Source organism: Oryzias latipes, chromosome 16, assembly GCF_002234675.1.
Source record: "Oryzias latipes chromosome 16, ASM223467v1".
Lineage (NCBI taxonomy): Eukaryota > Metazoa > Chordata > Actinopteri > Beloniformes > Adrianichthyidae > Oryzias > Oryzias latipes.
In genome coordinates, this window is record NC_019874.2 from 17,828,900 (window position 1) to 17,855,131 (window position 26,232).

The 26,232-nt window shown below is 40.6% G+C and overlaps 3 protein-coding genes across 5 annotated transcripts; 2 read left to right on the forward strand and 1 right to left on the reverse strand.

The window, feature by feature from the left end:
• Positions 1–1,021: 1,021 nt before the first annotated feature.
• On the forward strand, positions 1,022–5,398 carry LOC101169880 (serine/threonine-protein kinase Sgk1). Of its 2 annotated transcripts, XM_023964039.1 has the most exons (13): positions 1,022–1,202; positions 1,422–1,497; positions 1,596–1,665; positions 1,781–1,806; positions 3,087–3,144; positions 3,218–3,301; positions 3,407–3,538; positions 3,695–3,807; positions 4,098–4,174; positions 4,238–4,320; positions 4,401–4,556; positions 4,632–4,721; positions 4,809–5,398. In XM_023964039.1, exons 1-13 carry the CDS (start codon positions 1,160–1,162, stop codon positions 4,968–4,970), a joined length of 1,170 nt encoding a protein of 389 aa, XP_023819807.1. In that variant the 5' UTR covers positions 1,022–1,159; the 3' UTR covers positions 4,971–5,398. The 2 variants fall into 2 exon arrangements, with proteins under 2 accessions (XP_023819807.1, XP_004077923.1); XM_004077875.4 differs by having other exon boundaries at positions 4,098–4,320.
• On the reverse strand, positions 5,178–8,911 carry LOC101169729 (transmembrane protein 244). Of its 2 annotated transcripts, XM_011485244.3 has the most exons (6): positions 8,502–8,825; positions 8,109–8,194; positions 6,070–6,143; positions 5,848–5,973; positions 5,726–5,770; positions 5,178–5,653 (listed from the first exon to the last, which is right to left on the reverse strand). In XM_011485244.3, the coding sequence occupies exons 1-6, from the start codon at positions 8,532–8,534 to the stop codon at positions 5,559–5,561; spliced, it is 459 nt and encodes a 152-aa protein (XP_011483546.1). In that variant the 5' UTR covers positions 8,535–8,825; the 3' UTR covers positions 5,178–5,558. The 2 variants fall into 2 exon arrangements, with proteins under 2 accessions (XP_011483546.1, XP_011483545.1); XM_011485243.3 differs by having other exon boundaries at positions 5,178–5,770; positions 8,502–8,911.
• Positions 8,912–9,033: 122 nt separating this feature from the next.
• On the forward strand, positions 9,034–25,261 carry l3mbtl3 (L3MBTL3, histone methyl-lysine binding protein). Its single transcript, XM_020710187.2, has 23 exons — positions 9,034–9,685; positions 11,090–11,224; positions 11,426–11,621; positions 11,775–11,961; positions 12,043–12,166; positions 12,295–12,346; positions 12,866–12,960; positions 13,049–13,153; positions 13,244–13,379; positions 13,490–13,581; positions 13,668–13,819; positions 14,016–14,092; positions 20,208–20,284; positions 20,855–20,965; positions 21,056–21,170; positions 21,287–21,386; positions 21,814–22,008; positions 22,118–22,219; positions 22,303–22,367; positions 22,456–22,628; positions 22,861–22,923; positions 23,940–24,064; positions 24,136–25,261. Exons 2-23 carry the CDS (start codon positions 11,114–11,116, stop codon positions 24,239–24,241), a joined length of 2,559 nt encoding a protein of 852 aa, XP_020565846.1. The 5' UTR covers positions 9,034–9,685; positions 11,090–11,113; the 3' UTR covers positions 24,242–25,261.
• Positions 25,262–26,232: the final 971 nt, after the last annotated feature.

Consider the following 26,232-nt stretch of genomic DNA (forward strand, 5'->3'; position numbering starts at 1 on the left):
TCCAAGTAGAGTGTAAGGCCGAAAACGTAAAGCAGCATGTGTAAATCACATTTTGGTCAGAGGAGTCTGCTATGTTGCACCACCTTGTCACTCAGGAAAAAAACCAAAAACATACCAGGCATTTCTCACTTACTTTTTAAGACGGTGATGCCACAGAATGGGAAACTCTCTTCAATACTTTTCTTTGGTGTAAAAATCTGAACCTTCTGTCCATAAAATTACAGATGAGTTTAAATTACCATGATATGATGGGCGGGGCATATTGAAGAAGTCATTTCCATTTTGGAATTATATAACAAAATGAGGAAAAACTTTACCACTAATGATTACCGCGTTTTTATATATATCTAAACAAATCGTCAAGGTCATGTAATGTTAAGCACATATGTGTGTGTGTCCCCCTTTTTTTTACATGTTTAGGTGCCAACAAATGTCTGAAGAGATCCTAATCATTTCCCTAACATGACTGTCATGGCACATGATTGGAAAATGTCTAGAGAGGTATCAGGAATTTACACGTTGCTATATTTTTTTTTATAACACAAGAAGCATCAAACAAGTTCTTCCTCAAAAACTAAATGAAATTTTTTCGGTGTATAAATAGTCTTGTTTTAAATTTTACAAAATGAAAGTTTTTTTCCAGTACAAAAATCACATTTTTGTTAAAAAGAGTGAATGTAAGAATGAAAATATAACGAACTGTAACAAAGGTCACATCAGTGCCCACGTAATAACTGGCAAAGCTTTGAGAGGCAGTTCCTCTGGCATTTTCTACTCTGCTATGCTGCATTCAGGGACCGGGTCACAGAATTGGTTAAACACGCCAACTTTTTTTTCTATGACGTTTTAACAATTTTACAAACAAAACATTCAATTCAAACGTAAATACTCAGAAGTAATCAAAGTAAAATAAAAAAATATGGCATCAAAGGTTATTTCTTAAACACAACTGACATTAGTGCTAGAAACAGAGATTTAATTTCCGAGGGACTCTGAAAACAACGGACAGATATTCGTCGTCTTCTGCGTCAACAATTCTGTCAGTGAGCAGGAGGACAGTGGAAGTTATGGACAAGTAACTCTCATGTACTCTGGTTGCTTTTAGGGAAAAACACTGCTGTATTTCTGCATTCAGAAGACTGCAACTCAAGAAAGACCAATGACTTATGCAAAGATGAAAGGGATTGTTACTTTTTTTTCAGGTAATTTTTTAATTTTATTTTTAAGTACCATAAGTCATGAGTGAATGATGTGACATTTCGATATTATCGCTGTGATTTAATATTATGATTTTTTTTGACAAATCCATTATGCTTAATTATAAGAAAATGTTTGTAAAATGACCTTGGTGTGGCTTCAATTTAAAAAAGGTTGAATGGATGCAGCTGTTATTGAACTTCTAATAACATCATCTTTTGCAGTTCTACTCAAAGGGAAGAAAGTTGCCTTCAGTGACTTTTTGCACAAAGTTGCTCACAGCAAGTTCTTCTGCCAGCAGTAAGTATCAAGAGAAGTTCTTCCCATTGATTTTTCTGTTGTGTTTTTACTTATAAAACAAAAATCGACATATGCTCTTTTTGACCTCCTCCTTAAAGCCCAGAAACTCAGAAACATCTACGGCGAAAAAGCAAGTTGAAGACACAAAAGGCAGAGGAGGCAATCTTGGTGAGTTCGCCGTCCATGGAAAAGTTCAACAAGAATGTGCTATGTGTTTACAAGAGATGAAATTAAATAGGCTTTGACCTCCTGACCATCATGCCCATGTCTTTTTTTTCCTCAGGGCTCAGTGAACACAGACTCCCCACAGTAAGTATGTTAGATATTTTTTGTCAACAGTAATTATTACATTATCTGTTTACATTTAAAACAAGCTAAATGGTTTGTCTGAAATACACAAAGCCCAGTTTATGGTTTTTAAAGCTTTTACTCTGTCCAGATGCAAAACAGCAGCAATCTGCAGCCTTTTAGACTGAATTATAGTCCAATCCTAATCACAGTGTGCCAAAAATAAACTCTTAAACTATAAAAAGGCAAAGAAATCACAGGTAATCAACAGTGTAACTCTTGTTCAGTTTGTACTGTTGGGCTGAAAAAAAATTTGCAAATTGGCAAATTGTGGCTTTTGTTGCACCTTAAAGCAAGTCCAGTTATACTATTAAAGTTATACTAAATAAAATACAACATCCAATTCAGGTAGTCAAGACTGTCTCAAATGTCTAAGCCTAACCATTTGTGCAACATTAGTTTATAATCGCAGATGCACATTTCTCCCTATCTCTATTTTAATCATACATTTTCTCTCAAAGACTGAAGTTTGTTTCAGATTTGACATTTTAATTCCACAGTTGGCCTCTAGACCAGCTCCATATTAAAATAACACATCCCCTTGGTTCAATAGAATACATAATTTCTCGTAGACACTTTGTTAGTCCTTGAGTGTTATTCTTTGCCCCTTGTCAGAATAACTATAAATAATACTCTTTCCAAGAAAAAAACCTTTACTCTCATTTAATTAACCTCTAAATTCTGAGGGTGAATCAACTTCCTGATGGAATCAAAAACCTGCACAGGCAAATATTATCTGAACATGCAGTGGGCCAAAATAGTATTTGTCAGTCACAGGTTCAGCAAATTGAGAAAAAGATGAAAAAAGGATTGTCAGTAATGTCGATTATGTGAAACACTTCCACTGTGAGAGATAAAATGGACAAACAAGATTGCAGGAAATCAGATTGTATGATTTTTTTGAGAATGTATTTGGTTCAAACAAGTGGAGAATATAAGAGCTTCCTAAGGAAGTAACAGGTCTGTTAGGGGAAGAATTCTTGCTTGTATCTGGAGTCGAAATACTTATTTTTTCCATTTTAAATCAACACCTAAATTCTTTGAAAATGCATACCTTTAGACTTTTTCATAGATAAGAACAATTCTTTGATGAATGTAGACAAGTTTCAGTTGTACTAACGGTTGCAATTCTATCTTAAATTTAACTAACAAAAATCTCATTTAACTGTTTTATACAGAGTATGTCAGGGATTGCTAAAAAAGTTTACTTTATTCTTTTATTCCTTTATTAAATAATCTAGAGTGACACCTTCAGACTTTGAATTCCTCAAAGTTATTGGCAGTGGAACCTTTGGAAAGGTATGTGGGTTTTATTTTTTAAGATGCTCACTTTTTAAGTAAATTTACTGGAATTACAATAAATAAATTGCAGGTGCTGCTGGCAAGACACAGAAAACAAGGTGGACTCTATGCAGTAAAAGTTTTGCAGAAGCAAATGGTCATCAAGAGGAAAGAGGTTTGTCTGTCCTACAGACTTTTATCTAATTTTAAGTTATCTTTGGCTTAAAATAAATTAATGGTGTGTGTTGGCCGGTTTTTTTTTTGTTTGTTTTTTTTGCAGCAGAGGCATGTTATGGTTGAGAGGAGTGTGCTGCTAAAGGGACTAGGTAATCCATTCCTGGTGGGACTACATTTTTCTTTCCAGACACCAAACGCACTGTATTTTGTTCTGGACTATGTAAACGGAGGAGAGGTATGAGTGAAAAAAAACTTTTATCTTGTTTTAATTGTCTTCTTTTATCATTCCTATTTTACACATGTTAAAACACAAAAGCAAACCACCTTGATTTGTCTGCAAAAAGGTGACAAATCATTGAAAAAGTTTATTTTTTTCTCTTTATCTTTTTAGCTTTTCTATCACCTCCAAAGGGAGGGGTCATTCCCAGAACCTAGAGCTGGTTTCTATGCTGCAGAGCTGGCTGGTGCACTGGGTTACCTCCACTCTCTTCAGATTGTTTACAGGTACAATTGCATTGAGGCTCAGTTTCAGTCAACCACAGGACAGTCTTGGAAGTTTTTCTCAGCTCTTTTTCTGTCTCAAAGTTTAATTTAGCTTCAGAATTCCTGAATTATTCATGCAAACTATTCCCCATAAAGTGCTGCAACCACATCGACCAACACTTTATGAAAAAATGATGATGTTAATTGAGTAGAAACTAAAAAATCCAAGGGGGAGGAATGCGGTTTGTCTGAGCTTGTGCAAGCCCAAGAGGAATGAAACAACATTTTTGTCTAATGTTTTTCCTGTGTAGAGACCTCAAACCAGAAAACATCTTGCTTGACAGTGAGGGCCATGTGATGCTGACAGACTTTGGTCTTTGTAAAGAAGGTGTGTCCGTTGGTGAGATCATGAACAATACCTTCTGTGGCACTCAACAATATCTGGCTCCAGAGGTGTTACAAGGCCAACCGTACAGCTCTGCAGTGGATTGGTGGGGGCTCGGCGTTGTGCTTTTTGAGATGCTCACTGGAATGGTGGGTGTTTTTGAGACCTTTTCCTCAGCAGCACATCATCCCTGTCTGCAACTTCATCAGAATTCTTCTCTATGTCCTAGCCTCCTTTCTACAGTCCAAGAAAAGTGGAGATGTTCGAAAACATCCTTCACGCTCCTCTGCAGCTGCCTAGTGGAGTTTCTGGAGCTGCTCACTCACTCCTGGCGGGTTTGTTGGACAGAGACATTTCCAAACGTCTTGGAGAGAAGCGTGACTTCGTGAGTGAGAGTAACAAAAACAAAAAAAAAGGGAGTAGCTGTGATAAATATTGATGAATTCTGTCGTCTCGGCAGGAGGAAATCCAGGAACATAATTTCTTTGCTTTCATCAACTGGGATGACCTTCTTGCCAGAAAAGTTATACCGCCATTCATTCCAAACGTGGTGCATAATATTGTCCAAAACTTTTTAAAAATGTTCTAAATAAAAGCTTATTTTCTGCAATGATTTTATCTTTTTCCTTCTCTCCAGACTGGTCCAGGCGATGTCAGCTACATTGACCCCGAGTTCACACTACAGCCCGTTCCTGCCTCTGTGACTGACAGGTGTCAGGCAGTCTGTGCCAGCGAGGCCTTCCCTGGATTCTCCTTCATCAACTCAGCAGACTGTGTGGCAACAAACCCGGTTTTATAGCAGCCTCAAATTGTTTGCATGTTTGTTAGCAACTTTATTTTCATTTGTTGTATACCAATATATGTATTTTTATTTTTCTAGCTCAAAATTTTTTTTAACTACATGGCTTTGTATTGCATATTTGTTTGGTTTCACCTTTGATAACTGGATAATCCAGCAAATTCCTTTAATTGGAGCATCATCCACTAAACCAAACTGTTAATTTTTTTATCAATGTTAATTTATTTTTCTTACATTTTTGGATTTGTATTAAAAACACAGTATAAAATAAAATACCCATTTCATCTATACATTCACAGCTTACTAAACGTTGAAAGACGTTTACCTTGATACTGCATAGTGACAGAAGACGTGCATTGCAAGCAAGAACACTACAGGATGCCATTCTACTGAAAACCATTAAACACAAACTGCAGCTGGCCTTGACATTATGTTTGATGTTGTGCCTTTTTTTAGTGACAAACAGAGAAAATCTATCACTGTGGAGAATTTAATAGCCGTCTCAGGGAGAAGAGCATCTGCTCTGATCCTTTTTGTCTCACTTAACAAGCCTGCTTTGAGACTATAAACAGGATTGCCTTCATCGTTTCAGTAGAGGCTGAAGGTCGCATGGCTTTGATCATTCTGACACATGAAGTAGGAGATCAGCTGACCGTTGCAAATCATCAGAAATAGACCACTACCTGAAAGAAAACAAAGGATGTTTAAAGGACACTTTACATTAGATTTTTTAAAAATTGTGACATTTGTCCTACCCAAAGCCAGCCACCACTGCCACACCATTGGAACTTCCAACATTACTGTGACAGAAACGGAGCAAGCCCTTTACAAAACCCATATTGTCTTTTAACTGTGTATAAATAGGATTTATACTCACCTAAACTGGTGATTATTATATGAAGTAGTGTGACAGTGAGGGCATAATCCCATACTTGCTTCTTAACCACTGCAGCAAAAAACAGGCCACTGCAGAAGTAAGTGAGCTCCAGGGACAAGAGGTTAACTGTGGGACACAAATAGGGAGAAATTTAAAACTTGATCTGTGCAAAAGTTATTCTTCCATGCTAGGGGTTATATTGGTTGGTTTCTATGTGCTCACCCAGGTATTTGGAGTTAGAATCAGCAGGTTCAGTCTTAAAGTCAAATGGAATCAGACCGTCAAAGTGATTTAATCTAAATGAAAGATTAGGAAGAGTGAGCCATGTTTGTAGCATGCATTGATCTTGATATTTGAATCAGAGGACACAGAGGTTGCAAATGACTGTCATAATGGCTTTCATTAAAACATTTTATGTTCCTCTACTAAAGGGGCACTATAAAACAAAGTACACAATACATTTAATTATTTTAGTGATTACAAAATACTGTTGGGAATTCAAATGTAAAAAAGCAAGAATAAGTACTGGGACACTGCTCAAAGTGATATTATTATCATATCCTTCTACAGCAGGGGTCGGGAACCTATGGCTCGCGAGCCATATATGGCTCTTTTGATGGTCACATGTGGCTCGCAGACAAATCTTTAATTATACTTTTTTTATCATTAGTCCAGTCCTTCTCGGGCGCGAAAAAAAAAAAAAAAAAAAAAAAAAAGAGGCGCGCAATAGTAGCGGTGCTTGGAGAGAAAAATCTGCGCCAGCGCTATCAGTTTACTATTATCTATAATTTCACAGAGTTTGTACCAACTGGAAACCTGTGAATTGCCGTGCCTAAAAGTGCGCGCTCCCGTCTCTGAGAAAGAGCGCGCAGTTGCGGGGACGGGATGTGTGAGGGAGAAAGCAGGGGGGTGGGGCTGAGGTGTTGTGGGGACAGGCAGCAGGTGAATCGCGCAGGGATTGTAAAAACGTAAAACCCGCTGCCCGTCAGTCACTGCGGCGTGTGAGTGTGTGTTTGGCTCCCCGTCTGCATGTGAGCAGTCTTTGTCACATCTACAGAACATTCAGACCTAAGATCACGTTTAAAGTCTCAACGCCTGCGTGAAGCAGAAACTCACCACGTATCAACCAGACTAGACCATCAGCAAAACTACCACGAGAAATACTCATCATTTATCAGCAACAGCATAACCATGTTATTAAAAAGAATCCACAGACTTATTGTACTTTAAAAATGTTGAAATTACATCAAATGCACACATTCATTTGTATATTTAGTTTTAAACATATTGTCGCGGACTGAGTTGGATGGCTGTTGGGCCGCGTTATAAGTTCTGGAGTTCATTGACCGCATCAAGCAGAGATCTGATTGGCTCTCAGTTCTGTCGCTCAGCCTGTTGTTAGGTAGTTTGGACCAATGGGGTTCAGCTATGGGCCGAATAAGGGAAATGGGAGGGCTGGAGCGGGAGCAGGTGAATATAAAGTTGGTAGAAGCGCTCTCTCTCGTCTCGTGTCGACAGGAGAGATTAAGGAGTTGCTGAATTAATTTTACGGCGTTTGTTGTGGTCTGCAGTCACCAGAATAAAGAACCTTAAAAGAGGTTAAGTCTCCGTGCCTCAGTGTGGGAAACTCTACATTATTGTATGGCTCTTTCGAAATTACATTTAAAAATATGTGGCGTTTATGGCTCTCTTGCCCAAAAAGGTTCCCGACCCCTGTTCTACAGTATATCAATATCCTTCTATAATCCATTAAAGTCCCTCTCCTATCATATTTTGATCTATTGTAAAAAAAATTCCAATGGTCTTTCAATTATGATTATGCCGTTTTTAGCAACAACAAAAAAGTGTGTTGCTTTCTAGGACATAGTTTCTGCAGAGCAGCATTCACCGCTGAGTTCTAGGCAGGACTGTTGGTGCTGAGAAAGCCTGTCCTCGTTTCCCAACATCCATTTGTTTACACTCTGTCCTGCTAGCTTACAGCCCCTCACAACCCCAACTTAACATTGGCAGTGCAACAAAAAAATGTGATCTATTTGTCTGCAATTGGATGCATCAGAACGGAACAGAGCATGGAATTTGTGCCCCCCGACTTAAGCACCTACTTCACTGCTACGTGTTTTTTAAAACTGCATTTTTTCATCTGCTCCTGCTTACAATGATTTGAACAAAGAAATACCCAGAAATGCAGTTTTGAACACCAAAAAACACAATTTCACTTGCTCTCCTCTGTGTAGCAGCAGTGCGCATGCGCGTGTGCTCACCTGAACGCGCCGAAGCACACGCTCCCGATCATATAGAAAAGAGAATAAAATATCAGCAGGCAGAGCAGGAGATTGAGCAGCACGGTCTGCAAGACAACACACGAGATGGTCATTTATTCAGTCTAAGATGTCAAGCATGTAATTTCACGTCCTGGGTGTGAGAAACCTGCCGGTTTGTAATAGAGAACATAGTGTTAAAGCAGACTGACTTCGCTTCACTAACAGCGCCTATAACACAAGTAAACCTGGCGTTATAATAAACACATAACACAACTGTGTCATATAATTTGTTAGTATCTGACATACATTATTGTCACTCGACAGACAGAATCGAAAAACATAATTTTAAGTGTTCCAGCCTCGCAGCACAGCACGGCGATGCCCTCCTCTTACCTTTGAATCGACCGCTTTGCCTTTGAATGCCATCTCATGATTTGCACTTGACGCTATACTGGAAAAATATTGCAGAAATGCAGACTGCAGCAGACGCCGCTAATCCTTCACAAACTGGACTCGGCGCGCCATCTAGCGGCAGAGAGGAGACAAGAGGCGGCGCCGCTACACGCCGCTATTATGGTCGAGCTGAACTCATTTCATTTCGTGTCAGAGCGACCTTTGTTAACAAAACAAGAGCTGTATTTTTGGTGTGCAGATTTATATTCATTTAATATAATGGCGTCTCAAAAATGTAGGTGAAATATTAGTTTGGGTAAAAATGCTGCCTACTAAATGAAAAAGAAGGTAATAGAAACGCCAAAACAATCTGGGTTAGCCGCTCAATATTTAGTACTAACACGGGATAAATAAGTCTTAGTAGTACCAGGACTTTTAAACTGAAAATATACAAACAAAACCGCACCGCGCAAATCGAGCTTTTCAAGTTAAAATCACTAAATCTGCATTCAATGATAGAAATGTTGTGATAGCGGCTTTTAAATCAAACATTCTGTTAATATCCGGGGTTAGTTTGGTGCATTACTTTGTCAGGTTCGGTACTTGTACAAACAGGAGGATGGGATGTTTAAGTCCGTTTTTATAGCCGTAGACTGCGGCCAGAAACGACAGTGTTACTAAAGAGCACCGGTGCACCGTCCCGTGATGCATTTGACTTTTTTCAAGTAGTCCTTTCGCTATTTTTGCGCACATTAGCGCATGTTAGCTCGAATACGACACGGAGACTTGGCTAATCGGAGCGCATTAGCACGGACTGTACTGCCAGAGAGTAACGTGGTTCAAATGGGCACGTAAACTGTTTGAACACAGAGGAACTAGACGCTTCTCGACGGTTAATGGAGCGCTGCGGTCCTGCGCTTTATGATACTCCTAGTTCTTGGTGACTTCATAGACTGTTCGTGTTCGGGGTGGGAAGGGGAAAGAGGAACCCCCCGTATCCTGCTGGGAGTATTATTATACTGGTACCGAACTGGGGTTTGGGCGCGTGCTTTGCGCACGCGTGCCTGCTATTGACCACTAAAAGTAAATTGAACTTTTCCGAGACCCAAAGTTGTCAGGCAGCGCATCTTGCACGCATGCGCATCGTCTATCCAGCTCTAAATAAGAGTTAAAACAGAAACGAGGTGAGTTCCACAATTTTCAAAACATTGCGGGCCTTAAATATTATTTATTGACGCGAACGTGGGCTAAATTTAGGGGGAAAACGGAGTTTAGTTTGATAAATAACATTAGTTTGCGTTATTTCCACTCTGATTCAAAACGGCGAGAATAAATCGTTTCTTTTTTCAAGTTTCTATTGAAGAAATAAATCAAGCAACAATGTTTAAGCTTATAACAGTGGCACGATCTTATTGTTTGAGTGCATTTAATATTTTGTTTGAGATCTGCGTTTCGCAAAGGCGTTTTCCCGGTGTTATTAAGTGGGAAACTTATTTATTACGGATCGTCCTTAGCTGGCTGCTTACAGTCACAATGCTAGGGCTAGCCGTGTAGCAGTTACCCGTTCATCTGAAGGGAGGAGGGGGCTAGCTAACTGTTAGCTGCAGCACTAGCTGCTGTAGCAAGCTGGGTTGACATTCCGTGACAAGGGGAAAGTGAAGAAAAATGAGCAGAGTGAATAAAAACACCATCTTGGGAATTACACGGAAAACGTCTGCATTTATTTGACGCACTACAGCTTTGCGATATTTGTTTAAACCGGTAACTTGAGTAATTAACATAGTTTGAACGTGTTGGTGGCCTCTTCCAATGCTCCGCCATTTTGTATAAGACGAATGCTAATCATCATGGGCGCTCTTAGAGACACTTTTATTTATGGCTGGAATAAAACTGAGGTTTCCGGCTTGAAGCCAAACTTGACCAACAATCCATAAGCTAGGATTGTTGTTCACTTTAACACTGGTTATTGCCGCGGCACAAACCAAAAATATCACCTTAATTCGGTGTTGAACATGCGTCAAGACTAAAACGTTTTTGCAGAATAACAGACTTCTTTAAACGTTTTTAAGTTTGGCTAGTGAGTGCAGAAAACAATGTTCTCTGTGAAATGGATGACTAAATATCCGCCTTACTTGCTCGTCACCCGGGAAACAGTCATCTTTAAGAGATACTGTTAAAACAAGGAAAAGATGAACTTGTGTGTTTAATTTAAAGTTGAGACATTTTTCGCCGGGCTTGTCAATGGTCTTGGTCACGGTTTACCCCAACGAGGTCGTTTGTGCGCGTATTTGCCCCTTAGTTTGCCGGTAAAACTGCATTATTATTGACTGTTTTTGTCTGAAATCGAAGTGCATGGTGTACCCGGCGAGCCGGCTCGCCGTCGCCATCTATTGGTGATGTTGCGTAAGGCTGTTTACAAGTGCAGAGAGGAGCTGCTTTTGGTGATTTCGGCTGTTTTCTCGTGTTAAAAACCCTGTCCAACTTTAACAACACAATAAAATGTTTCATCTTAGTCCTGCTGATCGGTTCTATGCATTTGGGTTCCATTGCACATTTCTTTCTTTTGTCACAGTGGTTTCTTGTTACAGGGTGGTCGTATCAGTGGAGTGGGGATGACTGACACTCCACCCAGTGATGGAGCCTCTCAGGGAGCTGAGTTTGACATGATGGGAGCCCTCGACTGGAAAGATGGGATAGCCACTCTGCCAGGCAGCGACATAAGGGTACAGTTCAGGTTTTTTCTGCATTCTGGTCTTTTTTTTTGTACAAAAATTGTCATCATTTTAACTCATGGTGTTTTATATAGTGAATTATCTTGATAATTTGGCCATTGAAATAATCAAAATACAATGTTATCTAGAAAATGGTCATTATATTCAATCAGCTGTTTTTTCTGTTGCTGTTTTCCCCCCTTGGTGCTTTAGTTCCGCATGACAGAGTTTGGGACTCTTGAGATTGTCACAGATCTGGAGGTCAAAGGGCAGGAGGCCGTGTCTAACAGTGAGACCTTGGACCCTGCGCCATCTCACACTCCCACCCCTCCACCAGAGGCCCAATCACAGACAGGCTCAGCTACAGCTCCAGCCAATCAGAATAAAACAGGATCAACTCAAACTAGAGGTATAAAAGCTTGTGTCAAACATTACTTTTATAAAGAACTACACTTTTCAGTTTGTAGAATACACTTTTTTTCCCTATAGTGATTTCTGGACACTGCATCCCCCTTTTATTTGCTCAGTGTTTCAGCGTTTAGTCATGTGTTTGTGTCTTTAGAGGAGGGTGGCAGCACGGAGGCCCCCAACATGGAGGTTGGTCCCAGTCCAGACGTTGGTTCCAATGCAGAAACAGGGCCTAAAGGAGAGCTGCTGAGGTGCAGGGCCTGCGGTGGTCGTGTTTCTGGAGTTGCCCTCTTTCAGGGCAAATTCTGCAGCTCTGCGTGTGCCCAGCCTTCCAGTGGCAGGTAAAAAACGCATGTATCTCCTTTTAAACAGTTTTTTATTCGGGTTTGTCATTTGGCAACACTAACTTTCTTCTTTTAAAGGTCATCTCCTGCCCAGGAACGGGAGAACCCTGCAGTTGAGGGGCTGGGGAAACGTGTGCGCAAAAAGAGGAAAATCTACATGGATTCTGGGAATGAAGAAGAGGACAACCAGGAGGAACCGGAGGTAGGAGAAAAATACACAGTAGTGTTAACTTGATGGCTTCTTACCTCACTGTTTTATTTTTAAGTTTGTAATTTCTATTTATTTGCTTTAAGTTCAAATGTTTAGTCTTTATATTTTATTTCTCACAGGAAAAGGCTAAGACCACCAAAAGTAGAAGGGGAGCCAAAATTGCAAAGCTCGGTATGTGAAATTGCTATTATTCATATAATTAAAAAAAACACACAATTAATGTTGAGTCATTGTATTTTTTTCTTTCATTTAAGAGACATTAAGAAGAAACTGAAATTATCATTAAAATGGAGTTTTGCATCCTCATACATCTTTGTAGTTTCCTCTTTTCTGACTATGATTCAATTTGAAACGACTGTGGGAAAAGAAAGAGGGAGAACTTCTTTCAAATTTGACAGTTTATTGATGGATCTGAAATCATTTAGTCATTGGAGGAACCTTTCTCTTCTTTATCTTTACAGCTGAGCTTTTTGGGATCCTTTTTCTAGGATTCTGTGCTAATTTTAATAAACCACAGAAGAAATTTTATTCGTGGCAAGTTTTCCCCCCATGGTTTTTATGACTATTTAGTATGTTTTGACATAACATAAATATAAAAACTTTCGAATGTATATTTAAGTATGATAAATGGTGGGTCAATATGATAATAAAAGCCTAGTTTTATTAAATGAACATTTGTTGAATTGCCAGTTTCTACCCCACCCAATAAGAAGCGTGCATGGAGCTGGCCTGCTTACCTGGAAGAGGAGAGAGCTCCTGCTGCACCCGTGAAGCTCTTCAAAGAAGTACAACTCTTCTTCACACGCTTTTCAGTGCAGCATGTCTGTTTTTCATGTATTTTACCTGTATTTTTTTTGTTATTTAATCTCGCAGCATCAATCGTTTCCTCAAAGTAGGAACGCTTTTAAAGTTGGCATGAAGCTGGAGGGGCTCGACCCATCGCACCCGTCTTTGTTCTGCGTTCTCAGCGTAGCAGAGGTGAAAATCCCGCCACGTCCATTTGTAGCAGTAGTTCAGATCATCCATAGTATTTGTGCTTGTGGTGAACATCTATGCTTTTTCTTTCAGATTCAAGGTTACAGAGTCCGACTCCACTTCGATGGATACCCAGAATGCCACGACTTCTGGGCCAACGCCGACTCATGGGACATGAAGCCAGCGGGTTGGTGTGAAAAGAACGGGCACAAGTTATTGTTGCCCAAAGGTAGCCCTGCTGTCTGTTATTTCAACATTTGTATCTGTGTTCAGAGAAAACTGTGAGCGTTGAAATGATTTGGGAAATATTGACATTTGCTGACTAGACTTTTCCTACAGGCTGTAAAGACGGAGAATTTAATTGGAGCATGTATGTGAAAAACTGCAGGGGCCAGCTGGCTCCAAAACACCTTTTCAAAAGCCTAAACACCGTGAGTACAAAAGAACTTTGAAAGTTGTTCCTTCACCTGTAGATTTCTACATAATTTGTTGACCTTCTTATCTTTTATTGTTGTAGTCTGTGACTCCATCTGGATTTAGAGCAGGGATGAAGTTAGAAGCAGCCAACCGGAGGAACCCTCAGTCCATCTGTGTGGCAACAATCGCTGCTGTTGTTGACAACCGTCTGCTCATTCATTTTGATGACTGGGATGACACGCATGATTATTGGTGAGAGTTTGATCCTCAGAAACTCCTTTTATTTAAGCCCATTACTCAGTTTTTCCCACCGATTACTTAGATGGTTGTATCCAAAATAGTGAGGAAGTGCACTTGTATCCTAATGTCATCATTGTATTATTCTTTTATAAATCTTGGATAAGTTTCCTGCATTCTTGTATTGAACTGTTTTCTTGGGGTCGTTCAGGTGTGATGCCAGCAGTCCTTACATCCATCCTGTTGGCTTCTGTGAAGAAGTTGGACTGACTTTGACCACTCCAAATGGTAAAACACTGATTTAGATGCATGTGGGGAGTCGGTAGTTATTTTAAAAACATCTGCTGAACTAGTTATGTCTGTATATTACTGACAAACTACTGAATCCATTCAATTTAGATTCACAATTTGATATAATTTGATTCAAAATCACTGTCATACTTTTAGTCTATAACCACAATTGCACGGTCACGAAAACACATGTTTATATTAGCTTTAGATTTAAACTAAACAAACCTGGTGCTTTTCTTGGAATTGTGAAAGAAAAACTGCCCTTTTTGCTTTAAAATAAACAAACATTTTTTTCAAAGAAAACTTATAAATCGATTTGATTAATTCATATTGCAGCAAGTAAAACAATTTGAAAGGTATTCATAAATTTAGTGGTGTTCCATGAGTTTTTCACAAAAATGTATTGTATTCATTGGTAAAAATAGTTGTTTGGTATAAATCTGATGGAAACTTGAATGAATAACTATGAGCTCTTACTGAATGGGCAATGTCAACACTACACATATGAGGTTTTATCTGATTTGATTACATTTTATTATGACTTGTGTGTAGATTTTCATTAATCCAGGGTGATTCTATTAAAGTAGTTGGTAAAAAGCAGTTCTTACTTGATTACTTGATACTTGATACTTGATTTATGTTATTGAATATGTTTAATTTTTCCTCCAAGAGACTTTTTTACTCTGATTGGAATTCTTGGAGACCTCTTCAAAGTAAAAGTCCAGTTGACTCCTTTTTCACCTACAACTTTGAATATAATTTGAAAAATTATTTTTCGTTATAGTTGTTGAATCTATTCAATTCAATTTCAATTCAATTTTATTTGTATAGCCCAAAATCACAACAACAGTCGTCTCGATGGGCTTCGAAGTAAAACATGAAATCAAAAGGATCACGAATACAAAGAGTTCAATAGAAAAATACTAAAATGAACTAACAAACTGACTAAGCTATACTGGCATCCCTGCCCTTAGACCCCCCTTCGCGGTAAGGAAAAACTCCCAAAAAAACCGGATTCCGGAAAAAACGAAGAAACCTCAGGGGTGCCCACATGAAGGAGGGATCCTCCCCCAGGACGGACAGGCGATTTACCAGAACTCTTAGAGAAGAATTAACTTATCTAAATCTACAACTACATATATAAAAGTCCAGCAGACGAGCTTCATCCAGCCGTGGTTGTGGGGACAGTCAAAGGCGCGAGTCGAGCCGGAGACAGGAACCACAGCCAGGTGTAGGAGCAGGAGCAGAGACGAGGTACTCGGTCAGGTACAGAGCAGAGACGAGCCAGAGATGAGCCAGAGGCAGGATCCACAGCCAGGTGTAGGAGCAGGAGCAAAGGCGAGGTAAACGGTCAGGAACTGGAGCACGGATGAGCCAACTGGAGTCTGGAAGCACTCCCACTCCCCAGGAGGGGAGAGGAAAAGAGGGACAATACATGAATCGCACTGCACCAAACAGAGGCATGGAGAACTAAATAATAAATTATGATCAAGAATAGAGGAGAGGAAGGGTAGAAGTAAAAAAGGAAAGAGGACAGAACCCCAGTGCACCATAGTTACCCCAGCTTCAACTTCTAGCAGCCTTTTAAAAGAAATAGTTTTTATTAAGTTTAATTTAAACAAACTAACATTAAGTTAAATAATCTCTGAATACTAACTAGTCTGACAATAAGCCTGTCCAAAGAGGAACGTTTTCAGTCTAGCTTTGAATGTAGAAACTGTGTCGGCCTCTCTTACATGAGCTGGGAGTTTATTCCATAAGACAGGGGCTTGGTGGCTAAACGCTCTACCTCCAACCGTACTTTTACTAATTCTAGGAACCACAAGCAGTCCTGCATTTTGCGAGCGAAGTGTTCTGATTGGTTGGTAAGGGACTATGAGGTCCTTAATATAGGACGGGGCCATTCCATGTAAGGCCTTATAGGTTAACAGGAGGATCTTGAACTTAATTCTAGAATCAACTGGGAGCCAATGGAGCGAAACTAACACAGGAGTGATGTGATCTCTTCTGCTGGTTCCAGCTAACAATCTAGCTGCTGCGTTCTGAACAAGCTGGAGACTTCTTAAGGAACTCTTAGGACACGCTGCTAACAAGGAGTTACAGTAATCCAGCCTCGACGTAACAAATGCATGGATGAGTTTTTCAGCATCACTCTTAGAAAGTATATTTCTGATCTTAGCAATATTCCGCAGGTGAAAAAAGGCAGTTCTACATGCCTGAGATATGTGAGCCTTAAATGATAAATCCTGGTCAAGTAAAACCCCAAGGTTTCTAACTGTGGAATTGGGGGCTATACTTATACCATCCAGGGAGACTATCTGAGCAGACAGAGCATCTCTGAGGTTTTTAGGACCAAGTATAATGACCTCAGTTTTTTCTGGGTTCAAGAGGAGGTAATTAATTGTCATCCAGGTCTTGATGTCACTGATGCAGGCGTTCAGTTTCTCTATCTGGTCATTCTGGTCAGGCTTCATGGATAAATACAACTGCGTATCGTCGGCATAACAATGAAAATTAATGCTGTGTTTCCTGATTATGTTTCCTAGGGGTAACATATAAAGCGTAAACAGGATCGGTCCCAAGACTGAGCCCTGTGGGACTCCATAGTTGACTCGAGTGCACTGAGAGGAATGGCCATTTACATTAACGAACTGATACCTATCAGACAGATAGGATTTAAACCACTGGAGAGCAGATCCTCTGATCCCTATGTCCTGCTCTAATCTATGGAGTAAAATACCGTGGTCGATAGTGTCAAAGGCAGCACTGAGGTCCAACAGGACCAGAATAGAAAGTAGTCCCTTTTCTGAGGCCAATAACAAGTCATTAGAGACTCTAACTAGTGCAGTTTCCGTACTGTGGTGAGGTCTAAACCCCGACTGAAAGTCTTCAAAGTGGCTGTTGTCCTGTAGGTGGCAGTAAAGCTGCTTAACTACAACTCTTTCTAGGATTTTAGAAATAAAGGGCAGGTTTGATATCGGTCTATAGTTGGCCAAGATGCTAGGATCCAAACTGGGCTTTTTCAGAAGAGGTTTAACAACTGCATATTTAAAAGACTGTGGCACGTAACCCGTTTCCAGAGAGGCATTTATCATTGTTAATATGGGATCATTAATTAGGGGAAAAGTTTCTTTAAAAAGTCTAGTGGGAATTGGGTCTAACAGACACGTTGAGGATTTGGAGGACGTAATAATTGATGTTATTTCCGCTTGATCCACAGCAGTGAAGCAGTCTAATGTTACAGAGGTTTCTATGGATGCCTCCATTTCTACCGCTTCGGCCTGCTCTGGGCTGATAGTAGGAATAACTTGATTTAACTTATGTCTAATATTTGAGATTTTACTATCGAAAAATGTAAGAAAATCATCAGAGCTGAGAGAAACAGGAACATGTGGTTCTACTGAGCTCTGACTGCGAGTTAATTTAGCTATAGTGCTAAAAAGAAATCTTGGATTGTTTCCATTCTCTGATATTAAGGTTGAATAGTACTGGCTTCTAGCTCTACGCAGAGCTTTTTTATAATTTAATAGGCTATGTTTCCAGATATCCAGAGACTGCTCTGAACCGGAGCGGCGCCATTCTCTTTCCAACTTACGGGTTTCTCGTTTAAGAGAACGAGTTTCAGCGTTAAACCACGGTGCTACTCGGTTTTGTCTGACGAACTTAGGTTTCAAGGGGGCAACAACATCGAGTGTACTCCTGAGGGCTTGTAAGGCATCATTAACAAAGTGGTCATTTATACTAGGACTGATACTATGGGAGCTGGTCTCAGAGTATTTTCTCAGAATATCACTAAGTACTGGCTGAACTGTGTGTTTAAACTCAGACACAGAACGGTCAGTTAAGGTTCTTCTAAGCTGTTTCTTATTCACTGGGGCAGAAGGATGTTCCAGTGTAAGCTGGAAGGTAATCAGAAAGTGATCAGAAATGATGGGGTTAAGAGGAAGGACACTCAGCTGGCTGATCTCTATCCCATGGGTTAGAACAAGGTCCAGGGTGTGCTTATGACAGTGAGTGGGTTCATTCACACTTTGGGTGAAACCAACATCATCTAATAAAGCTGCAAAAGCCTTTCCTAGGCAGTCACTGGGGTCATCAACATGAATATTAAAATCCCCTAATATTATAATTTGATCAGAATCTAAGACAATAGTCGATAGGAAGTCGGAAAACTCAGTTAAAAATTCTGAATATGGGCCGGGGGGGCGATAAATAATTATGAGTTAAACAGGTTTTGGAGTTTTCCTGTTTGGGTGATTTATAGACAATATGATGCTTTCAAATGAATTATAAGCATTTTTAACTTTAGGGCTGAGAAGTAAGCTAGACTGTGATATTACTGCCAAACCACCTCCTTTCCCTGAAATCCTGGATTTCTGATAGTTAGTATAAGTGGGGGGGTTGCTTCATTCAATCTAACATAGTCATCCTGATGGAGCCAAGTTTCTGTTAAGGCTAAAAGACTAAGATTCTTATCAGTAATTAACTCGTTGACTAAGAGGGACTTGGAGGAAATGGATCGAATGTTTAATAAACCGCATTTAATGACATCATAATTCTGCTTGTGAGAACTGCTGTCTGTCACTTTAAGGTTTCTATGACGCGCTCCTTTCATTTGTCTTTCAGCACATAAGCTAACGCTTGGACCTGCTTGACTTTCCCTGCATGGGTTTTGCACCGGCACTAACCCTAAGGGAGGCTCAGAGGAGCGTTTTACACTGCTGCTCTGCGCCCGGGTCTCGTCTCTGGATTGTCAGGTTAACAGACTAAGGCTAGCAGAAATGTTTCTAGAAAGAAGAGCGGCACCGTCCCGAGTGGGATGGACGCCGTCTCTCCGCATGAGACCGGGCTTCCCCCAAAACGCGCTCCAGTTATCCACAAAACCAACGCCGTTTTCTGGGCACCATCTAGAAAGCCAGCGGTTAAATGATGAAAAGCGGCTGTACATTTCATCATTGACTAAGTTCGGCAGGGGACCAGAGAAAATTACAGTGTCGGACATCGTCTTAGCCAGTTTACACACCGAAGTTACGTTTAACTTAACCACCTCTGACTGTCTCCGTCGGGCATCATTACCGCCTGCGTGAATCACGACTCGACGGAACCTGGACTTACTCTGAGCTAACATCCTAAGGTTCCCCTCGATGTCACCAACTCTGGCCCCCGGATAACACCTGACAGTAGCCGCTGGGAGCTCCACGTTTCTAACTTCAGAAGAGCCTATAACCAGAGTTGAGTGTTCAGCGGGTGTGTCGCTGAGGGGGGAGAACCTATTACTAACGTGGAGTCTCGGGTGCTCTAAGTTTTTGCGTTTAGCACTATGTTTCCTCCCAACCGGTACAAACCCCTGACTGTCTCCCGGCTGTTGGGAGGGCGCTGGGGTGCTAGCTAAGTTAGCCCTGGTAGCGCGGCCCGCGCTACGAGTAACGACCTGGCTAGCCGGCTTAGCTTCCACTGTGCGGAGCCGCGCTTCTAACTGCTCCAGCCTGGCGTCCAAGTCTAACACAAGACTACACTTAACACACCTACCCCTATCTTCACTAAAGGAGGCAGGATCATCACTAAACATATGGCACATGGGGCAGGAGAGAGGAGGAGAGGCGGAAAGAGTGGTGGTGGCCATACTAGGTTCTAAGCTAAGGCTAGCGGTGTTTAAGTAAAGAGAAGTGGTTTATTTAGCAAAGTGAGAAAAGTGAACAGCAAGCGGTTTAACAGTGGTGAATTCGCTAATAAAAGGTACTAGATGTGAATATTAACCCAGATAACCCTTAGAGTAAGCAATAGTAGTAAGGCTAATGCCAAACAAGAGGACAGCAGTCACACAACTAGCACTGGGAATAGCTCACCCGGAAATGACGTCACAGGAAAAAAATCTACATTTTACCGATGTCCAATTTAGGTGAAATGAAATCATGAAGTCATAATGTTCAAAAAGAACTATTTTATAAAAGTTGAACCACTTTAGTTTTTTATTTAATTAGACTTTTAGTTAAGTATAAATAATAAAACAGAATCTTTAAACTTATTTGCTTTGTGTGCTTCTGTTTCTGAATGGCCAAATGTGTGTTTATTGTACTCATTTGTCATAATTTCATTCTTTCACAACACAAAGACGACAAGAGTTTTTCATGGGAGAAGTATTTGGAAGAGACGGGGTCGCAGGCCGCTCCAGCACGAGCCTTCAAGCCGGTATGAGACAACTGAAACACAAATGTTTCATATGCTGCATGTGGAGCTGGGTATTATTAATATCCACTTCTTTAATCAAACTGATTTGCTTTGAATAGTTCTTCATTTTGTCAGTGTAATGATGCAGTTCAAATGTAAATGAAGAGCAACAAAAGCCAAAGGGTTCGATTCTGTTTTGTTGAAACTATGAATAGTTTCAGAAGAACTCATGGGTGGGCTGTTTTGCTGAGAATTTCAGTAACGTGCTCTTTTGATTGCTTACATGAAAGCAGCAGTGTTCCCTTCTTAAAATGCCCTGCCTCAGAGGATTAGCTATGCTAATAAGTATTCTCAGCATCCCACCGAAAAAGACCCGTATTGTCTTTGCTGGTATGAAATGCAAATCCCACTGCCTGCTTTTGTTTCTGCTGCTGTAACAGGTTTGCTATTTTTAAAGCCAATGAAAATTTCACTGAGGTTACGCAGTCCTTTCATGTTGAACATCCAAATTTTGGTTATTTCCAGTTGCCCTGCAAATATGGGCAGATTTGCAGTTTATATATTTGTTCCCATTTCTGTGTGTGTTTGCAGCGACATCCGCATGGTTTCCAGGTGGGAATGAAAGTGGAAGCTGTCGATAAGAGGAACCCGATGCTCATTCGAGTCGCCACGATCGTGGACACCGAGGACCACAGACTCAAAGTACACGATGTGTCTCCATCCACAAATGTCTGCACTGAACTCTACTGCTATATGTGAACTCAAATGACCCCTCATTCCTCTCCCATGCAGATCCACTTTGATGGCTGGAGTTCAGAGTACGACTATTGGGTGGAGACAGACTGCCCCGACCTGCACCCTGTCGGGTGGTGTCAGAAAACTGGACATCCACTACAGTACCCTAATGGTAAATCTTTTGACTCTTCCACACAGCACGCCTGTGTCTTTTCTGCTCGCATGCCTAGCCGGATGTTTGATGACAGATGTTCTTACATTTGTTAAACTGTTGTGTTTGGATTTCAGGACCCAGTGACCTATTGACTGTCCAGGGACAGGGATGTCCCACACCAGGATGCAATGGCGTTGGACACATCAGGGGACCTCGCTACGGGACCCACTACACGTTCGTTTTTCCCATCTTAGATAACTTGATAACTTGTTTCTTTTTTCATAATAATTAAACTCTACTTCTGTTAACTATTTCTTTTTTTAAATGGATTGCATTTATAAAATGTTTTCTTTTTTGGGGGGAATTTTTTTACTTATTTCTCTTTTTTTATTTGAGATCTCACATTTAATGTCTTGCTTTTTTTGATTTGGTTAACGCAAACACGGCCAAAACCAGACAGAAAACTCTGTGCTCTGTCTTAAATGTCATCTGTATTTGTGTGGGTGGCTGGCATTCTAAATGTGTTGCTACTGTGTGCAAATTTGTGGGAGTCAAGGTGAAAGTGACTAATTTTTTTTTCTGTTGGGTGCAGAGTTTTAGAAATGCAGAATTTCAGCTGCATTTGACGTGAAATGGCCTTTCTGTTTGCACCTCTGTGCAGCCAGGTGAGCTGCCCGTACTCTGAGATCAATCTGAACAAGGAAGGTTTGCTGCCAGATCGCCTCAGCGGGGAGCGACCCCTCACCCTTAGTGTGCTTCATCCACGGGGCCGACGCCCAGATCCTCCTGCTAACAGCTCCACACCAAACAACTCCCCTGCAGAGCAGCCTGAAGGAGATGTGGACTCCCAGAGCAGGTTTGTTTCCTAAACACTCAGAGTTCACAGACACTCTTTAAAATCTCTCTTTAACATGCATTTATATGTAGGAGTTTTGCTTCTTCAAGATGAACCTTTGTGTTGCTAGGAAACCAGTGATTGGGGAAGCTGATCAATCAGGTTGTAACAACCAGCCAGAGCCAGTAGGGGGAGCCAGTGAGCAAAGTCAGAATGGAACAAGGCCTAAACGGTGTTTATAAAGTGATAAAATTATGTTCTTATGATCACTCTAAATGCCCGAAACTTATAAAGTGTGATTTGTGTTTCCTCCAGGACGGCTCCTGTTCCAAAATACCTGAAAATGCACTATGTCAAGGAGGAACTCAGTGACGGTAAATGTGAGTAAGAGCACTGTAAAACCAGTAGATTCAAGTGGCACCACTATGCTTTGCAGTTTTCTGATTCTAAATCTTTGTTTCTTCTCAGCTTCTCCTGAAGAAATCTCCCTCCAGCAGGCTCTCCACGAGTCCGTGTTCTCTCCCGGCATCTCTGCTTCTCCTCCACACCGGGTGGCTCTCTGCTGGGACAAACACTGCCAGCTGCTTCCTGAGGTCCTGGGACTCACCGCCAAGAGAGTAGCCACATGGAGCGCAGAGGAGGTCAGACGGACCTGAAAAGCTGACGCGCTCCTCACATTTATGCAACACAAACACCAAGAAAAGCAGATTTAGTTCATTCGATTCAGTGCTTTGTCTCTGCTGATGGAGTCAACTTTAAGTTTTAGCAAAAACTTAAAATTCAATTTGATGAAAAGATAAACTTTCATTGATACATGGAGTCTATATCTGCTTTTCTGCATCTAATTATAACGTTTGTCTCTTTAAACATCAGGTGGCCACTTTTGTCAAAGGACTTCCAGGATGTAAGGAACACGCTACAACCTTTAAAACAGAGGTTAGCACTCAATCACACCAACATCTTCAGTTAAACACTGCAACTGACTAACATTTGGACTATCATTTACAACTGTAGAAGAAACAAGGACTGTCTTCATATCCCATTGAACTCACAAATAACCAAACCATTTGGTTTTATATACACAGCTTTTATTTTTATGAGCAGCTAGTGTAAAACCTGGATGGCTGGTGTGTTGGCTCACCTCAGCTGAATTCAGTCATGATTCCCATTGTATCGTGTTGCAAATGGTGCAAAATAACATGAATCATTTTGCTAAAGGTGGAAGTGTTGCTGCTATTGACTGTATATGAGAGCTGGACCAAGTGAGCGTGGCGTCACCCATAGAATATTACTTCTGGCTCCAACGTCGCCAAGACGATAGCAGTGATTGGTCTGAGTTGGGCTGAGTCGTGGTTCTGATGGCAACTATTCTCATCAATCAGTAGTGAGCTTGGTGGAAATCAACATCCCTAACACTTGAACGTGGGCTCAGGAGAATCTGTCAAATGTTCAACATGAGTTCACATATTTTTATTGAGGCATCTGATTTGTCAGCTTATAACGTCAATAATGTGCACTACAGAAGAAAATTATGAACAGCAATTACAATTATTCAGATGTTTTAAAAAGGTATCAGAGCAAGAATGGTTATTTTGACAAATATGACTGAGTAATAGCTGTTTATTTCTCTATAGAAGTCTATGGGATTTTGGCTTCTTGGAGCCAGCGGGCACTTCTATTTGAAATGCGAGTGGGAAGGAGTCACTCTGTCCAATTCTCGTATACAGTCAATGTGTGCTACTTAGACAAGAACAAGTGAGAGAAACAAAATAAAATATGTCGTTTTCTTTTCTTTTCCTCAAAATACCCTCTGTTTTGGAAGTAAATTATTTGTTAAATTTGTAATTTTTAATTAAAAGATAAATGTACATTGCAAAAGTGGATGTGCTATAAAAAACATTAGCTAAAAATTAAATGAACAAAGTTCAAAATGACTGTCATTTTGTCCTCAGCAAATCGATGGGGAGGCCTTTCTCCTCCTCACACAAGCAGACATCGTCAAGATCCTATCAATCAAGCTGGGACCTGCCCTGAAGATCTACAACTCCATCCTCATGCTGAAGAATGCCGATGAAGAGTGAGGCCTAACCCTACGAGGAGTTGCCCCCCTTTTGTCTTATCCCTTTAATTTTCCTTTCTCCGTTTTAGCCTTATCGTAAAAATCTGCCAAAAGAAGTATGACTGGCGTGACAACAGAGAGGGCAGGAAACCAAATCATCTCAAAAACATCCCAAGACTTTTTGTCTCCCATTGACACATATGTCAATTTCCCTGAGGTTCCCCTAACTTTTGTTGTGTTTCTATTATATGTATATATAAAATAACATGCACCTTCCTAATACTGTACAATATAAAGGACATTTCTGTTTTGTTGCATTTCTGGGTTTATCTGGTGAAATCCTGCGATGGGTTCAGAGCAGGTGGAACAAATATATTTGTGTTGCTGTTTACTTGGTGGAACAGACTTAGACTTTTAAAAAAAAGCTGCAAAATACAATCTTGAGGTGAGGGGGGACAGGTTTTTAAATGTGAAACCCACAGGAGAAGCATTATGTGGGTACGCCGTTCTCCTGCTGATTGAGCTCAACAACAAAAAATCAGTGTTTGGTTCTCTTTGAGTTTACTCAAGCAGGGAGTCGGCTGTTCTGAAGTGTGTTTGTGTGTATCGACAATACTTTGTGTGTTGAAGAACTGAGGATGGGATCTAATTCCATTCTTTGTCTGTTTACTGGCCTGACAATTTTTTTTTAGCGTAAACTGGTATATCAAAGAAAGTTTTAAGATAGAACAAGTCGACAAGCTAGCCATGTTTTGTCATTATTTATTACATTTTGTATCTTTTTGGGGAAGGAGTAGGGTGGTGACCCAAAACCAAGAATGTCAACAACTAAAAGTTGTTTTTTTTTTGTTCAAATAACCCCTAACGTTTATATTCTGTAAATAGTATACAGCAAAAAGGAGCCAGTTTACTCTTGCTTGTTTATGCAACGGCTTCAAACTTTCCATACAGGAAAGTGTGTTTCAGCTAAGAACTTGAAATAAAAAAACCAGACTGACTGGACTGATTTTGGGGGAACAGATCAACAGAAAGTCAGTCCTCTGTAAATACGCGTGTACCTCAGCGAGTCGGCATGTGTACATCAGCAACAGTTTATATGCAAACAGCTTTTATTTATGTGTTGTAAGTGAAAGGGAAAGGGTACGTTCGAGCTCTGAGGCACTTGTTGATGTCCTGAAAGTGTGAATGGGTGGAAATAAATGAGATGCACACCCACTGCTGTCCTCATTTGGTCTCAAACTGCAAACTCTTGTGATGGTTACACATGTTTGACCAAACCTGGCCTACTTTTTACTGCACAATTTAGACATGTTTCTGCTGTTTTACATGTAGTTATGCTTCTCTAAAGGAGGCGGAGTGAGATGACTCTGAAATACAAGATTTTTTTTTTTTTCAACCCTTGTGCTATCTTAGATGACCCCACCCTTACATTGACGTGTTCTCCCTACCATGACAAAGGTGGATAAAAGTGGAAAGATTTCATGTAATCCATAGACACCAGCGAAGATCACAAATCATTAAAGAAAAAAGGTTCAAGGCACTGTCTAGTGCAGAGGTGGGCACTGAGGGCCGCATTCCTGCATGTTTTCCAGCATACCCTGCTCTGGCATGTTCTAATTGGCTGGACACACCTGAACCAGGTAATCAGCCATGAGTAGGGCAAGATTATTGGCTGGACACACCTGAACCAGGTAATCAGCCATGAGTAGGGCAAGACTATCTGGAAATCATGCAGACACACCGGCCCTCGAGGCCTGGAATTGCCCACCCCTGGTCTAGTGGGTCTTGATGACCCAACTCACAATGTTAAAGTGCCTAGGATAGCACAGGGGTTACTGAGGCTTTTTATTTTGACAGGATCCTGTCATATGATGGCGCACCAAAACATTGCTGCTATTTGGTGACGTGTGTTTTATTATGAAAGATTTTTCCCATCCATTCCAAACAGTCTTTCACTGCAGACCAACATTCCCTTCCTTACAATCCACAATCTTTAATTTGATCCAGACTTAAAGCTTGGATGGGAATTTAGCATGTATTTTTGGACAGAAACTTTTATTTTCCTGTATTGTCATTTGTTTTATTGAAATAAACTGCACTTAGTACATTTCCTTTCATAATGCACACTCCCCACATGTGCAGACTTACTCTCCACCTGTTTTTTTTTCATGTGCTGCTTTTAACAG

Coding starts and splice junctions, on each gene's coding strand:
- LOC101169880 (XM_004077875.4), top strand. CDS start 1,160: ATGACTTATGCAAAGATGAAAGGGATTGTTACTTTTTTTTCAG. Junction 4,321..4,400: donor TTGAGATGCTCACTGGAATG/GTGGGTGTTTTT, acceptor TCTATGTCCTAG/CCTCCTTTCTACAGTCCAAG. Junction 4,557..4,631: donor TTGGAGAGAAGCGTGACTTC/GTGAGTGAGAGT, acceptor TCGTCTCGGCAG/GAGGAAATCCAGGAACATAA.
- LOC101169729 (XM_011485243.3), bottom strand. CDS start 8,534: ATGGCATTCAAAGGCAAAGCGGTCGATTCAAAG. Junction 5,974..6,069: donor TTCTAACTCCAAATACCTGG/GTGAGCACATAG, acceptor TGTGTCCCACAG/TTAACCTCTTGTCCCTGGAG. Junction 5,771..5,847: donor TATAATAATCACCAGTTTAG/GTGAGTATAAAT, acceptor TTTCTGTCACAG/TAATGTTGGAAGTTCCAATG.
- l3mbtl3 (XM_020710187.2), top strand. CDS start 11,114: ATGACTGACACTCCACCCAGTGATGGAGCCTCTCAGGGAGCTGAGTTT. Junction 12,347..12,865: donor AGCCAAAATTGCAAAGCTCG/GTATGTGAAATT, acceptor TTGAATTGCCAG/TTTCTACCCCACCCAATAAG. Junction 13,380..13,489: donor CAAGTTATTGTTGCCCAAAG/GTAGCCCTGCTG, acceptor CTTTTCCTACAG/GCTGTAAAGACGGAGAATTT.